Source organism: Nipponia nippon, unplaced genomic scaffold (assembly GCF_047370975.1).
Source record: "Nipponia nippon isolate SJK-2023a ecotype South Korea unplaced genomic scaffold, ASM4737097v1 scaffold_1, whole genome shotgun sequence".
NCBI lineage: Eukaryota > Metazoa > Chordata > Aves > Pelecaniformes > Threskiornithidae > Nipponia > Nipponia nippon.
Window position 1 is genome coordinate 3,200,911 of NW_028262290.1, and position 14,966 is coordinate 3,215,876.

General features: G+C 41.4%; 1 protein-coding gene across 9 annotated transcripts in view; it reads left to right on the forward strand.

Moving 5' to 3' along the window:
- The window catches only part of TSNARE1 (t-SNARE domain containing 1), a 500,311-nt gene that overhangs the window by 174,617 nt on the left and 310,728 nt on the right, over nt 1-14,966 (forward strand). For all 9 annotated transcript variants that reach the window (XR_015700647.1, XM_087739795.1, XM_087740277.1 and 6 more), the window contains one exon: nt 2,838-2,907. Coding sequence is in view for 8 of the 9 variants with exons in the window: in XM_087739795.1 (XP_087595921.1) it covers nt 2,838-2,907 (70 nt within the window). In the remaining variant the exon portion in view is untranslated. The remainder of the gene's footprint in view (nt 1-2,837; nt 2,908-14,966) is intronic.

Here is a 14,966-nt window from a genome sequence, read left to right on the forward strand (position 1 = left end):
GGCTGAGCAAAGGATTTTTCAACATCCCCCAGGTGTGATAAAGTCTCCATTGCCATCTCAGGATGGTTTCTTATCCCCCATTGATTTTAAGGATTGCAATGGCATAGACCACTGGTGCCAAACTCTCAGTTTATGTAAATCAGTGCAGCTCCAACAGCAGTGATCTCTTCTGAATGTGCCTCATCCTGGAGGACTAGCGTATGCCTTTTAAAAATTAAGTGTACAAGGCTTTTAAAGAAAGATGTCTGTTTTAACACTGGCTTCACAGCATTTCTCCAGCACAGCTTGATGTGTTGCTCCTTTGATAGAGTTACTGCTCGCATGGTCAGAATGGGTAAATTGAGAGGGATTTTCCATATCCAGCACAGGAACTACACAGATTTTGATAGAGTGATTCTTGGCCAAATCAAGTTAGATCCATCCCAAAATAGCTCAGTCCCCCCGAGATCCAGGAGACTCAAGTTTGAGTCTCAGTTCTGCTATTTCCCAGGTAAGAGCCATATCAAATGCCAACCTTTGGCTCTTCCAGAGTGTGTATCTTGTCCTTCTGGGATAACTGACCTTTATGTAAGTGTGTAAATATTATGCTCGAATTAAAATATTAGTTAAATTTTAGGATAGGGACTTAAATCTGAGTCATTTTCTCACATGACTGACAAGCATTTTGCTCTCTCTTGCATTCCTGTCTCAGGTTCTTTTGCATGTATGTGTCTTTTCCAAAATATTTAACAAATGTGAAAGCTCTTGGATGTGCCTCAATGTGAAACGGCATGTATGTGAAGTCTTGAACAGTTTTGTGCAATAGGAAAACTGCTTCCTACTCTGTTCTTCTCCAAAGCAGGCAGTAGCAGAGGTCTGCACTGTTTCTGCAGAGAACTGCCTGTGTATCAGATCTGTCATCCATCAAGCTCGTCTTCATTTGTAGGAAGATGCTGGCAGAGTAGCTTTCACTTTGAATTGTCCTGATCTTGCAGCTCAGGTTAGAAAGGTGCCTGGATGCTGTAGCTGCTGTTTATCCTTCTGGAGTTGCGCACATGACATTAACACAATCTTAGAAATTCAGTGTACACGCAAGTGCTTTCTCTTCCTTGACTTGCTGTCCGTTCTCCAAGAACCACAGTCCACTTTGTCCTGAAGGGTCGATGGGCCCAGAAGTGTTTTTAGATTGTGCAAAACTTTGTCTCTGAAACAGACCGTATATAGGTTGCATGGGAGATTGATCTGTTAGGATTTCAGAGGGGGGGGAAGAGAGGGAATTATAATATCTGTGAGATCTCTGCAGGATCAATGCTGTTCTCCTAGAGAAGCAAATGGTTATTGAGTGAAAACTCTCAATTTATTCTTTAAAACATTGTGCATCCAGCAAAGGATAATAATTATTAGCTCAGTTACAGACAATTCCTTGAGGCTTACTTACTGAATTGCCAGACTCTACACTAAAATGTGTTATTGAGATCTAGCAAGTGGGGTGAAAATATACGGTGGTATTCAGACTTGTTTTGAATGCTCATGTTGTCCAGGCACATTAGTTGCTTTTTACACTGTTTGGTGACTTTTGTTGTCAACCCAGAGAAGCCCAGAAGAGAAGAGGGGATTTTGTCTGTCAGTGGAAAAATATTAAAGTGACTTGTTCAAAGTTACAGGCCAATTCCAAGTCTGCAGAGTCATTAAAATAGAGGATTTCTTAAGTTTCTATGGGAATAATTGAGCCATATTTCGAATCTGTTCTTTTTTCCTTCCTTAAATATTGAAGTGTGACTGATAGCAAGTTACGAGTTTTTACAACTGGAACCGTCCTGAGAAAATCCCACATGTAAATATTAAGAATGTCATTTATATAGCATCTTCCATTGTGGAAGATCTTGAAGTACTTTGCATACTTGGTATGCTGAGTCCAAAAGTAGTGACCTGCTGTTAATCTGAGAGTGAATTTGAGAATGTGAGCATTCAAGGGTGTAAAAAGGCAACATTACTCCTAGATTTCTGCCACTTTTTTATGTGTGCGCGCACACACACACACACACACACTATTCTTAAATCTGAAGTCACTGTGTATTGCAAAATAAACCACATTTCCATCTTCCAGCTGCTCTTAGGGTAGAGTATTCTCCTCCCCTCACGGAAACACCCAAGAAGCTCTCTCACTCAAACACAGAAGATGATCACAGTGGAGCAGCCCATTTTATCTTAGCCAAAACATAGAAAAGATTTGGAATGTTAAAGTCTTCAACAATGAGATAGAAGGTATCAGAATGCACAACAGTGTTCTGCCTCTTAATTGCTGTTCAGAGCAATGAATAGTTATTATGCAATTTCTTGTCTCTTCATTGAGGGCATGTTTCCAGCTGGAGATGCTCCATGCGCGGTTCTGTGGGGCCTCAAGACACGGACCTCCTGAGGAGGATAAGCAGTGGTTTCCCACTCCCAGGAGTGCTGCCTGGATCTACTGGCAGAAAGCACAACTGCTTCTAGCCCTGGGAATTTCACACAGTTGCCGTAATATGAAGAGTTAGAAAGTTTGGGGCTGGCGGAGTCAGAGATCTGTGCAAGGTCCACGGGATGGAGGTTTTCTTGCTATTACAAACAGTCGTGCCCCGTCACGTCATTGCACATGACAAGTGGATTCACAAGGGCCCCAATTTATCCATTTTGGGGTAACAGGCATTGCCAGATGTTCTTCACTTTGTCTCATGCGTTACCTACCCAAACACTACTTCATTGTGTTGTTTTGAAAGAAAATAAGTTAAAAGACAAACAAATGAATGAAAATCCAATATTTTTTTTTTCTCTGAGAAAGTGTACTGCTTCTTTAACTTTTCTTTCTCTTCTGTTGACAGTGACCTCTCTGGAAAGAAGCCTTCGATCTCTGGGGACATCAAATGATACTCAAGAGCTGCAGGATGGACTGTGAGTTTGTTTTGAATTGTTGCAGATCTCTCTTTGTCCCAGTCTTTTCATTTTTTTCCTCATCTATCCACACCCTTTCTTCTGTCCCTTTTTTATAGCTGGACTCATTTTTGTCAGGCTTACTTCATTTTGTTCCTTTCTGTCGGTGATTAATGATGGCAGGGCGTGTATTGATCACATAAAGCTTTGCTGGTGCTGGTTTCAGGTGGCAGGGAATGGTAGGTAGATAACAGAAAATGATGTCCCACAGTGAAAGAAGGTTTTCTGTGGTTGTGTATGTGTTGTTATTTTTGGTTGGTTGTTTTTTGTTGTTGGGGTTTTTTTTATTTATTTTTAACATGAAGCCAGAGTAGGATGCTTCCCCTCCACCCCCCGCCTTGCCAAAGACTATGAATCCAAGAGGAAAAAAAAGAGAGAAGGAGCAAGAATATGTTTTATAGGCAGAAAAGTGTGTTGTGTTGAAACCTGCATCACAGCATCACACGGCAAAAAACTGAGAAAATGAAACTTCGGTTTCACTTGCAATAGATACAGTTCATTAAACTCTCTTCTAGATATGTGTATACACAAACACGCACAGTTAGCTTTCATTGTACGCATGCTAATTAGAGAATTAAAATGGCTTTTCTAAATGTAGCACAATTTATTAAAGCTGCTTCCCTTAATGCAGCTTGCATGCAAAAATCAAATACTTAGGATGTGGCTCTGATTTCGTGTATATGACTGCAGTTCCTGCTGAGATTTGGCTGTGAACAAGGGGGAGAATTTAGTTTCTATTTCTTTATATTGGCTTTATGCACTGTAATTTGCCTGATGGACTTGACTGACCTTCTCAATGCAACATAAACTCCCAGATTCGTTTGGAGTCTCTCTCCTCTCTCCAATCCATTGCTTTCATCAGTGCGTCAGATCTGCCCTAATTCACATATGCTCTGTTTTGCAAACTTGAGGATTAAAAATAGTAATAGTAATAATAGTCAGAAGATTTGGAACTAAATTTAGGAGATTGGAGAGGATGTAAGAGTAAAAAGTCAGCCTCTGGAGACTGATGTAATCAGAAAAGATGTTTACATGTACAAAATTATTTGTAGCATAAACTACCCCAGTAACTACTGGAGATCCTTAACCCAGGAAAGCCTTTCTATCACCCAGAACAGCTATTGTGCGTGCACTCCTAAACTATTCTTTTTTTATTTAAGAATCAATTCCCTGACTCTTCAGAACACTTCAAAAACATGGCTAGATAATTTTCTTCTTTCCTGAGCAGTTACATAAATAGATGCGTAATGCACTAATTGCAATAATTATTTTTGATCTCAGAATTATCATTAATTGTCCAGATAGCTCAATGCAGCTTATTTTTATTTTAACTGTGCTTCCCTGCCCCTGTTGTCAGCCCCAGAATTCCTCCAGCTGTCTCCTTCCACCCTCCTGGTTCATCTCCTCTCCCCATGCTCTAGCAGAAGGTCTGTCCTGATTTCTTCCATTATTTGGCTTGTTGCATCTCCAGACAGAACAAGTTGCAGGGTGCCAAGCAGAGGAGGACCAACAGCTGTCTTCCCCTCAATTCTCTTATTCTTTCATCCTGTCTTAACACTTGTGTGTCCTTCGCATTGCCCCTGATCTCATCGAAAGATCCAAGCAAGCAGCCTTGAATACTCTAGAAGCATCTCTGCCTGTCTCTCGTGAGAGCTGCACCAGCAAAAAGCAGTATGCCATGAATCACGAGAGCTGGCAGTGCTTCATATATCTCAATGTTCAGGAGCAAGCAGAGGGTCAGCTCTTCAGGTGAGACCTTTGGGGCAGCATTTTCTGCTTCCCCGGCTGCAAATCATGGCTTAATTTTCCTCCTTTGCCACTTGATCCCTTTCCTTCAAAGGCTGATGCATGTTTATCCTTGAACATCCTCTAACTTTGAAGATGGTTGGGGAGCAACGAGTGAACATTTGGTAGGTTTATAGCCTTGGCTATTAGAAAAACGATAGTATTTGTGGGTATCTAAATAGTAAAATTGCTACACTTTCTACTTTCATACTAACTAGGTGACCATCACTCTGCCTAAGATGAGACTGTTAGGCAGGTGACGGGAGGCAGAATATTTGAGAATAGGGGTTTATGGTGAATAGTGGTCTTGCCACATAGGACATTTAGCTACCATAGTCTGCATGCTGCAAAAGTATTTACTTACCTAGCTGCAGGGTCCTGCTAAAACAGAAAAAAACAAAATTGCCTGACTCCTTTTCATATTCATGCAGACTTTTTGCATCTTATGCACAGGACTTATAAGGTCATCAGATGAGGGCAGGCTTCTTACTGTCAAATTGGACTATTCCCTTTTCAGAAATGATTTCTCTCCCTTTGATAGCTGAGTCATTCAGAATAAGGGCTGTATCTGTGGCAAATGAATTTGGGAGAGTTCATCCCAAATGGAGTGCCAACTCTAGTCAGTGAGACAGACTTGGCTGTGGGTGTGTGAGTAGGGTATATATGAAGACCAACAGTGAATAATCTTGGTCAAAGATCTTCCCAGAGCCAGCACAAATACTTGTGTGCTATGTGCTTGGAACTGTAAGTCCTGGCAAGTGAAATGTAAATGCCCATGAGAAGCTCTAGATGGAGTCGGCTGAATGCAACTGACCCTGGATTAACTGGGAAGGGAATGGGAGCAAAAGGAAAAGTGCATGGAGCTGGGGTGAGGAGCTAGGGCCATTAGGCAACACTGACAGCTTTCTCCAGTGATGCTTGGCTACAAACAGCTTGTTAAGTACTGATATGTTGCAAGAAAAATCACCTTTTTTTTTTTCCTGACCTTTGGTTTAATAATCCAACTCCCAAGGAATTTATCTGCCTCCTTAGCCAGAGGATTTGGGATGAGGGGTTTCTCTGACATTAGGGACTGAAGGTAACTAGCTTTTAATTTAGGCAACTAAATTTAAATGCCCAGATAAATCACTGTCTATAAGAGACAGTGAAAACCAGTCTTGTGAGTCAGTATGTCTAGTTTGTCTCCCAACACCCTCAAAAAAAGAGTCTGGAAAGGAAAGCATTCCTGTAACCTGAGCAATGCTCTCTGAGAAGCATGACATGCTTCCCTGTATCAGTCTTGCCCATGTTTTTTCATCACTGACCCAACACATCAGGGGTGAAGGATGCCTTTGCCCAGCTAAACACAGAGGCTTGTGTAGGCTTGTGTTCAGAGGCATCCCCTTTTAATGTTACCGTGAGGATAAAGCATCCCTGTGTACCACCAGATTTATTTTCCCTGAGAAGAAAATTTAATAAGAAAAAATGTAAAGCTAGGTTTTGTTTGGGGTTTTTTTGGGGGGGGGGGGGAAGACTTGTATTTTTTGACAACTTCACTCACTTTTATTGTGACCTAAAGAAAAGAAAGGTGGTCGTGCAGGTTGCAATCAGCATTTGATGGCTACCTCGAAGTCATGAGACTGAGCATTTAGCAGCATGAAGGGTCCTTGATGCCCTTTCTGTGGAGGCTGGTTGACCACAGCAGCAATCCGTGCTCTCCAAACCAGGCTTCCTGCATTGCTCACCCCAGTGGGGAGTATATAGAATCATAGAATCATACAATCGTCAAGGTTGGAAAAGACCCTTAAGATCATCGAGTCCAACCATCAACCTATCACTGCCAAGTCCATCTATACCGTGTCTTCAAGCACCGTATCTATCCGTTCTTTAAATACCTCCAGGGATGGAGACTCAACCACCTCCCTGGGCAGCCTGTTCCAATGCTTGTCCAATATCTCCTCATTGAACATTTGGCCTTAGCTTGTTGCAGGTGCAAGGTCAAGAACAATATTGCATTGAGTTACAGTCAAAGCTTACTACCCTTTGTTAAGTGTGTCTGGGATGTAGCCCATGAGTCTTCATTCTGTGGCATTTTTGGATCCTTTACCAGTCACTAGCAGGACAATTTGCCTGCTTAGAGAGGAGTTATAAGAAGGGTATTTTGGGGGCTTTTAGCACTGATGAGATTTTTGAGTGTGTCCATACTGCAAAATGTTTTGATTTCTCCTGATTTGAGGAAAAGTTCAAATTTTGGCTTCGACCTCCCTTCTCCCATTGACATTACTTTTTTAAAAAATGTGCACGTTATAGAAATATGTAGGGATTTTTTTTTTCCGCAGCTGAGAGAGGGCTCAGCTCTACATCTGTACAGTGTGTGCAAATAAATCTCCTTTTCTGATAGAACTGATATGGCGATAGTCAGTGCTCTCTATCATAACACCCTTCCATTCCCTTGGAAAAATCAGACATCTGGACACTACAAGATCACCACCAGAGAACCCACAAGGACACAGAACCTCCTGTCTTTGAATCCTAGTTAAGATGGTCCATGGCAAAGAATTCCTGTCGCCATAGCCAGAGTGTCACCTCTGAGCAGTACTAGTGAATATATATATTTTTTATATATACATATATCTATGAAGTGATCACTGTCTGTGAAACACTGACAAAGTGCGTGCTTTTTGACGTATAATACTTTAATGCTTTTATTAGGGCTATGCAGCAGAACTAATTACGCTGCAGGACTGCAAAGGAGTTTTGAAGTATTTTCCAAACAGAAAACTTAGTTTGAGATCTGAGCTGCTTCGGGGAGAGACAAAGGCAACAGCCCTGGAAGAGGCCAAAAGTGCAGCTTTTGGATTGCTGCTCATATCTGGCTTTTGGCCAAACAGTAAACTCACAGGGCACTTGTTTTCCCCGGACATGCAAATTGTGCCAAAATGCATATATGGTTTGCCATATTCTTAGCTGGGATTAGAAGGAACTCCATCTTCCTCACTCTTCCCTGGGCAATTTGCCACATCACCAGAGAATTTTTTGGAGGTGAGTAAAATCACTTCATCAGTTTATTTTGCCATCACACAACCCTGAAATCAAGTCATACCTATGGCGAAGCACCACCAGTGCGACATATGCAGGGTGCCCTATTTGGGGTGCTCTTGGGAAGGGCAGCATCCCTGTCCAAGCTTGAAGAATGGCAATGAGCACTTCAGTCCACTCAGGCTCAGTCTGAGGTGGTTTGCTGGATTTGTAGAAGCACTTTTGAAACATGTGGGCATTCAGGACATAGTCATTAAGTCTATGACGGATTAGACCCAGCCATGGTGCTTGCTTGACACAGGTTGTTCATATCACCTTTGTTATGGTGGGTAAAGGTAGGTGTCTACGTGAGCTTGGTCTATGGTGTCTGTCAAGCTTCAGTTCATCCTGATAAGACAGATGACTCTTGAGGCTATTGAGATGCCCCAGGGTGTCTGAGACATACATGTGGCAGTTTTGGCACAGGACTTGCTGTTCAGTCACTTCTGAAACAACAGCTGTAGGCTTGGTGGCACCCTAGGACAGCTGAAGTGACACTAGGTGTCCCCCTGAATCAAATGGGATAATTACCACTGGTAGTTTAGCTTTAGACTGAATGATTAAGACAACTCAGTTTCTTCCCACCTAACTGGTATTACAGTAAGAAGCAGAAGTAACCCTTGGCTTTTTTGTGAGTTGTGGGGTCATTTGTAGCTTAGCTGGACTGAAATGACCTTTGGACATGCCCAGCTTCCTCTGCATGTGCTCCAGGGATGCTGAGTGGTTGTCCTCATGGCTAGGAGCCTCATCAACCTGCTGGGGAGGTGGATGAATCCATGCCCCTCAGCTTTTCTAAATTGACATAAAACTAAGTTGGATGTATAGCTTAAAATTTTTTATTTTTTTTAAAAAAAGCTTCTGTTAAAAAGGTTTTAATTCCTCTGGAATGCAGATTCATTTAGAGCAGAAAGATATTTTAAAGTTGTAATTTACTGAAAGAAGATTTTTGAAAGTAAATCAGACAGAAGCTTTTAAGTGTCAGCATGTTTAATTAAGGGTAGGATTTAATAATATTTTATATGGTTTTGTTATACTGCTTGTATAAGCTTAAAAAAAAAGATTTCCATAAATATTTTGAAATGTCGTTTTGATTCCGTTAATATGTTAAACCCTTCAAAGTAATACCTTCCCTGTTCAACTCAAAGTGATCGGATTAACTTTATCTATTCTCCATTTATCGCTGCTGGCATCTATTTCTGACATGAAAAACCTTCTAGGTTTGGCAGTGAAAATGGGTTGCCAGATTGCAACATTTGCATTTAACTGTATAATACACTTGCTGCATTAATAACTGTATTTATGTGACAGATCTCACCCTTAAGAAGCCCAAAGCTCCAGATACATGACATCTCTGTGATAAATTACAAAAGCTGGTGATGAACTGCAGAACTCTCCAATGATTATAAATTCATCTGCTTTTGACCACCTTCCCTGTTTAGAGAGGTCCTTGGAGTATTCCTTCACATGCCTGAGAAGTTTCTAATGGTCACTACAAATCAATCTGTCAGACAAGTTTTTCTTTTCAGTGTTTTCCTCCCAATTGCCCTCACCAGAGGTCTGAGATGGCCAGAAACCTGGGCCAAAGCAGTAGCATCTTCCCATGTCAAGATATCAGCCGTTGGAAATAGGCTGTTAATTTTAGGCCATGAAATGATGGAGCAATGATTAGTTATTTGTGGCAAATGATGGATCCTCCAGGAGAAGCAAGCACGGGGACAAGGAAAGATGTCATCTGGAGGATAACCAACTGTCTTCTCTTTAAGGTCTCTTACTGCTGCTGCTTCTTATGTCACGGTTTCATGCTTTCATGTCTGAGCTCGCAATTTCTGATCTCTCCTTGGTGTCATGGTGAGTCAAGGAAACAAGACCAAGGGAGCCCACTCACTGCTGGTCTCTCTGAGGGTGAAAACTGGGTTGCATGGGAGCCCCAGCTTTCCCACATATCCTTGTTCCCATCTCCAGTTTGCAGATTTGCCCATCAGCTTTAGGTCCAGCTGGTTAAACAACATGGCTGTAACATCTTCAGGGGAGGTGAGGAACAGGAGTAGTTGGTTACCACAGCGTGAACTCAGGTCCTTGCATGCTCACTCCAAGGAAAGAGGGTCTGCAGTAACATCCCACAATCTTTATGCCATTCAGAGCACAGACCTGGGTAAACAGAGATATGATTGTTGTCTTCTGCCAGTGACTAGATATTGTAAAAATGAGACTTCTCCCCACCGCATGCACTGCTTTTAATTTGGTGCCTCAGGTGAAAAGTGTACGGTCCCATTTTGGAAGCCATCTGCATCTTCCAGCAAGCACTCTATTTGTAGCAAGAAAATTTTGCACTAGCAGAAGTGTAGCTGGATATTGCCATGTGTAAAAATACTGTCATGCTTGGTCTTTTAATAAATTTATTCTAAGATGTTTATCTGGGAAATGCTGAACTCACACTGGTGTTATTTTTTTGTTTGTTTTGTGGGTGACAGCAGGAGGAAGAAATAAATAAATAGAATAAACCGCTCCCTCCCTTTTCAGCTTTTGGACCACCATGATAACAGCAATACTTTTACTAATTTTTCAGAAGCCTTTCTGAGCTTAATCAATTAATATGCAGATCTCACCTCCTGTTATTAGACAAAATATTAGCTTTTTAATTTTGGTTTTACTTCTTTTGCCATTCCCATGTACTGGAAATGAAATGGGGTATTTGAATAGGTTAAAGATCGACGTTTTGAGTCAACAGAGCAAAATTCATCCTCCCTCACCCCAGAAAACAGACCAACTTCAACAGTTTTGCCTCTTTCTTCCTGCAGAGTTAGAGATAGTGAAAGACGAGTTCATATTCTGTTAGCACAGCCTGCAGAGGGCAAATAATTTTTTACTTGGGTTGAAATATCCACAGGCAGAAAGTTTATCTTATGACTTGAGATCCTGATTAGAGTGACTTGCCTCTGGATTTATAAGCACAAGTTTTGTAAACTTTTGGAGACCAAAAATAAAAATCCTGGAGGCGGGGACAGGACAGCTGCATGTTTACATTAAGTTTTTATTTACACATTCAGCAATGCAGTTCGTATTGATTGACTGGAGGGACCTGTGGGATGAAGTTTGTTTAATAATTCATGTATGCAGGCATGGAGTGCGTGGTTGTCAGGGCTGAGCATCCAATCTGCCGTGGAGTCCTTCAGGGGTCTGACACGCTAATCCAAACATGCTAATGTTTATTGGAATACTTCTATTGGCTTTGTGTTAGGTCTTGTTTATTCCCTGAGTCTTACGCCGGCCATAAAGCCAGGAGCGGCGGTCCCGTCAACGAGAATGATGTTTGTTGTGATCTGTGGCTTCTGCTGATCCGTTCAGTCGCGTTTCTGCAGGCTATCTGTGGAAGCAATTAGCATCCTCTGGAAAGTTTGCTGGGTTTGAGGGGGGAAAAAGAGAAAGAAAAACAGTAGAGTCCAATCTCAGAGAAGAGTATGAGGATCTGCCGGGCCATTGCTTGCTGGAGAAATCACTTTGGCTTGCTAATATCACTGCGTTTTTTCACTGCAGTGCCCTAATGGATGAGTCCTTTTGCACCGTGCTCGATCAGGGCCATAGTAAACCCTCTATGCAGAGACGCTCATATTCTCACCACAGGAGGCGCCACCAGGGGTTAATCAGATCTTTAGGCAACGTGTATGGGCATCAGATGTTTAACCGAGTAAGGAGATGGTTTTCAGCAAGTAACACTTCCACAGAGCAGTAATGGGAGATTAGGAGGAAATCTCATAGGGGACTGCATTTAAACCCCTTTCCCTAGCTTGTTTGAAGTGGAACTAGATAAGCCAGATGAGGATGCTCTTTGGGAAAATGTCTTGGAGAAGAGAAGTGAATAATGCCAGATGAAAACTACAAAGAAAAGAAAAGAGAAGCCAAGGCTGCTTTAAACAAATGATAATTTTAATACAGTATTGACTGTTTGTTAGTAATGTCACAGCTTTTGGAATTTAGCGTGTGACTTAGCAGATTTATTCCAGAAAATGGTTGTGATCAGCCATGGGTCCACGACCTCCTCTTTAATAACCAAGCTGAAGGTCAAGTGTTTGACAAACATGCGTGTTTTATTTTGAAGAAAGTCAAACCTCAAGGGGATTATATGTGTTTACCAGGACATTTTATATTGCTGTCTCCTTATATTCCTCTCCCAGGATTCACAAAAAACAGATGCAATTTGTATATGGAGAGCTTGCCTGTTCGCATCCTGTGATCTTCATGCATTCAGTCTTGCAGAATAATGAACAAGTAACGTCATGCCTCTTTCCTAGATTGCAATGTTGCAGAACGGGAATTTTCTTTCTAGATTTAAGATAACGAGGAAAAAAAAAATTATTTCCCCAGTACACATCCTTAGGGGTTAAACTAGCTGAGGAGGAATTTTCATCCTCCTTTAAAATTTATTTTATTAATTTTAATGCAGTAAATAATTCCAGAAGGTTAAGACTGTACACATGACCCCCTGCACTTTGCAACAGTAAACAGTTCAATAAAGTTTGAGTGTTTGAGTATCATGAGTGCTGTGCACTCGGTCCCATGGCAACAATCACGTTACAAGAGGTGCAGACAAAGAAAGCAAACTTGTTAAAGCATTCAAAAGGTACAGCATTGAATGAGTGTTTTGTTTCAACTGTATTTCTCCTTTTCTTTCTCTTAAGCTGCAGAAAACGATAACCCTGTGTGCCAAAGTCTTGTCTAACACCCTTTTAGATGGTGTTAAAATTATAATATCCTCCCTTTTGGGTGAAAAATGGAGAAATCTGTTGCCTTGAGAGGAGGTGATTGTGGCTGGAGTCCAGTCTTGCTTCTTGGAGGCAAAACCTGGGGTGGAAGAGAAATACAAACATAGCAGGGGAAGAAGGAGCAGCAGCTTTTGTTTCTGGTGCTGTCTCCCAAAAGGTGCAAACTGAAAAATCTTGGGTTTGGCCCGAAATAGCATGTAGCTGATCAGTGCTGTCTAGTAAGCTTGTAGCACCCTTGATCCAAAACGCTACTTCTAGGTGCCTTTTTGAGCGCGACTTTATGCAGGACTTCAGAGGAAGCTGATTAAGATGGTTAAGCAAAGATGTAAAAGGAAAGGGGCGATACAGGTTGCTGTAAGCTTGATCAACACAAATGATGCTGACTGTGGGATGGGGGGAGGTAAATAAGTGTCACTCATTCAGATGAACCTGTTCTTGGTGGAAGGAAGGAGATGAGAGCAGAAACACAGCCTTGCGTTGCAGATGCAGATGCAGACGCAGATTCCACACCTTGAATACTACACTCAGTTTTGGGCCCTTCACTACAAGAAAGACATTGAGATGCTGGACCGTGTCCAGAGAAGAACAACGAAGCTTGTGAAGGGTCTAGAGAACAAGACTTATGAAAAGCAGCTGATGGAACTGGGGTTGTTTAGTTTGGAGAAGAGGAGGCTCAGGGGAGACCTTATAGCGCTCTACAACTACCTGAAAGGAGGCTGTAGCGAGGTGTGGATCAGTCTCTTTTCCCAAGTAACAAGTGATTGGATGAGAGAAAATGGCCTCAAGTTGTGCCAGGGCAGGTTTACATTGGATATTAGGAAAAATTTCTTCACTGAAAGGGTTATCAAGCACTGGAACAGGGAAGTGGTTGAGTCCCCATCCCTGGAGTTCTTTAAAAGACGTATAGTTGTGGTGCTTAGGGACATGGTTTAGCAGTGGACTTGGCAGTGCTAGGTTAACAATTGGACTTGATGATCTTAAAGGTCTTTTCCAACCTAAATGATTCTATGAGTCTATGGTTCTATGACAGTGCAGACTCAGCTGAACCAGGAGAAGTTGGGGTTGTATTGGCAGAGAGCGGTGCTGATGTGGGTTGGGCACTGTTAAAACAATTGTCTGTGGATGGACTCCCAAGAATTGAAAGAGGTTCGTGAAATTGAGACCTTGAAGGCTTCCTGCTTCTATGCAGGATTGCAGTGGTTTTCCCATGTGAAGCTCTAAGTGCACTTGTTTCCTTTCAGTATAATTACCCAGTAACAAAGTCTGATGCCTGACATTTTTGTTGTGTGGTTATGGTACAGCACATGATTGCAGTTGTATTATTATACAGCAAGGTTACAGATAAAATCATCTCCGATGGTTCAGCTAGTGATGATGGATCATTTCTGTACGTGGACCATTTAACCGTCTGAGCTAGCAGATTGCAAATGGGATTTAATATGGGTTAGTATTAGCTGCTGTGATGTTTGAGAAGGTGGGCCAAACAGCTGAGTTATTTGCCAAAAACCAGGTTACAGCAGCAAGTTGACAGAAGATTTAGATTTTGGTGTTGAAAAAGCCCCTCGACCTCTCCTGCTTGATTTACATCCGGAGTAGAGGGAAAATCCAGCTATGTCACATTGTCTGAAGAACATAAATGAAAGAAAGTATGATTATTGAATTGCTGAGCATGGCAAATTCCCCCAAGCCCTGTAGAATAATGTATTTTAGCGATGCTGTACAGTTTATAAAGGTCAGTTTGCACTTCAATTACAAATCTAGGTTTAAAGGTTGTAAAGGACACAGGAAAAAAATAGTGATTTCATTTTTTTTCTTTTGTAATTACCTTTTGGACTGCTGATAATATTTCAGACTCATTTGTAAAAAGATTTCACAGTACTATAGCAACAGGCATTTTAAAAGCCTCAGTTGAAATGCTGAACATCTAGGTCCTAATTTTATTTCTCCATTTTGCAGATGGACAAAATAAACCCCGTGAATTTTTAAAGTTTTCCAGTGAATTAATCACAAAGTTGGGAAGCAATCTTGTATGAAAGGTTCAGTCAAATACCAAACCAAGTTTAAATAAAAAGAAGCCACAATTTTTTTTTTTTTTTTAAATCCTTTTTACCAGCATTCTGGTTGTTAATCTTCTTTATTGAATATGATTTCACACTGAGCTGGCAGCACAGGGTCTTTGCATCCTGGTTAAATCTAGAGTTGACTGGGATGACAAGAAAAATGGTTTCTGGCAATGAGGAAATGACCAGAAAAAGGAATAAACTTTATCCTGCATAGATATGATTGGAACAGGACAAGAAATCTTAGTTTTAAATAGGTGAGTAGATGCCTGTGTGTTTTACCCAGGCGCTGCCTTACCATGGATGGCAGCCATTCCCTAGCTCCATAAATGTCTCTTCTTTTTCTTGGCTATGCCTG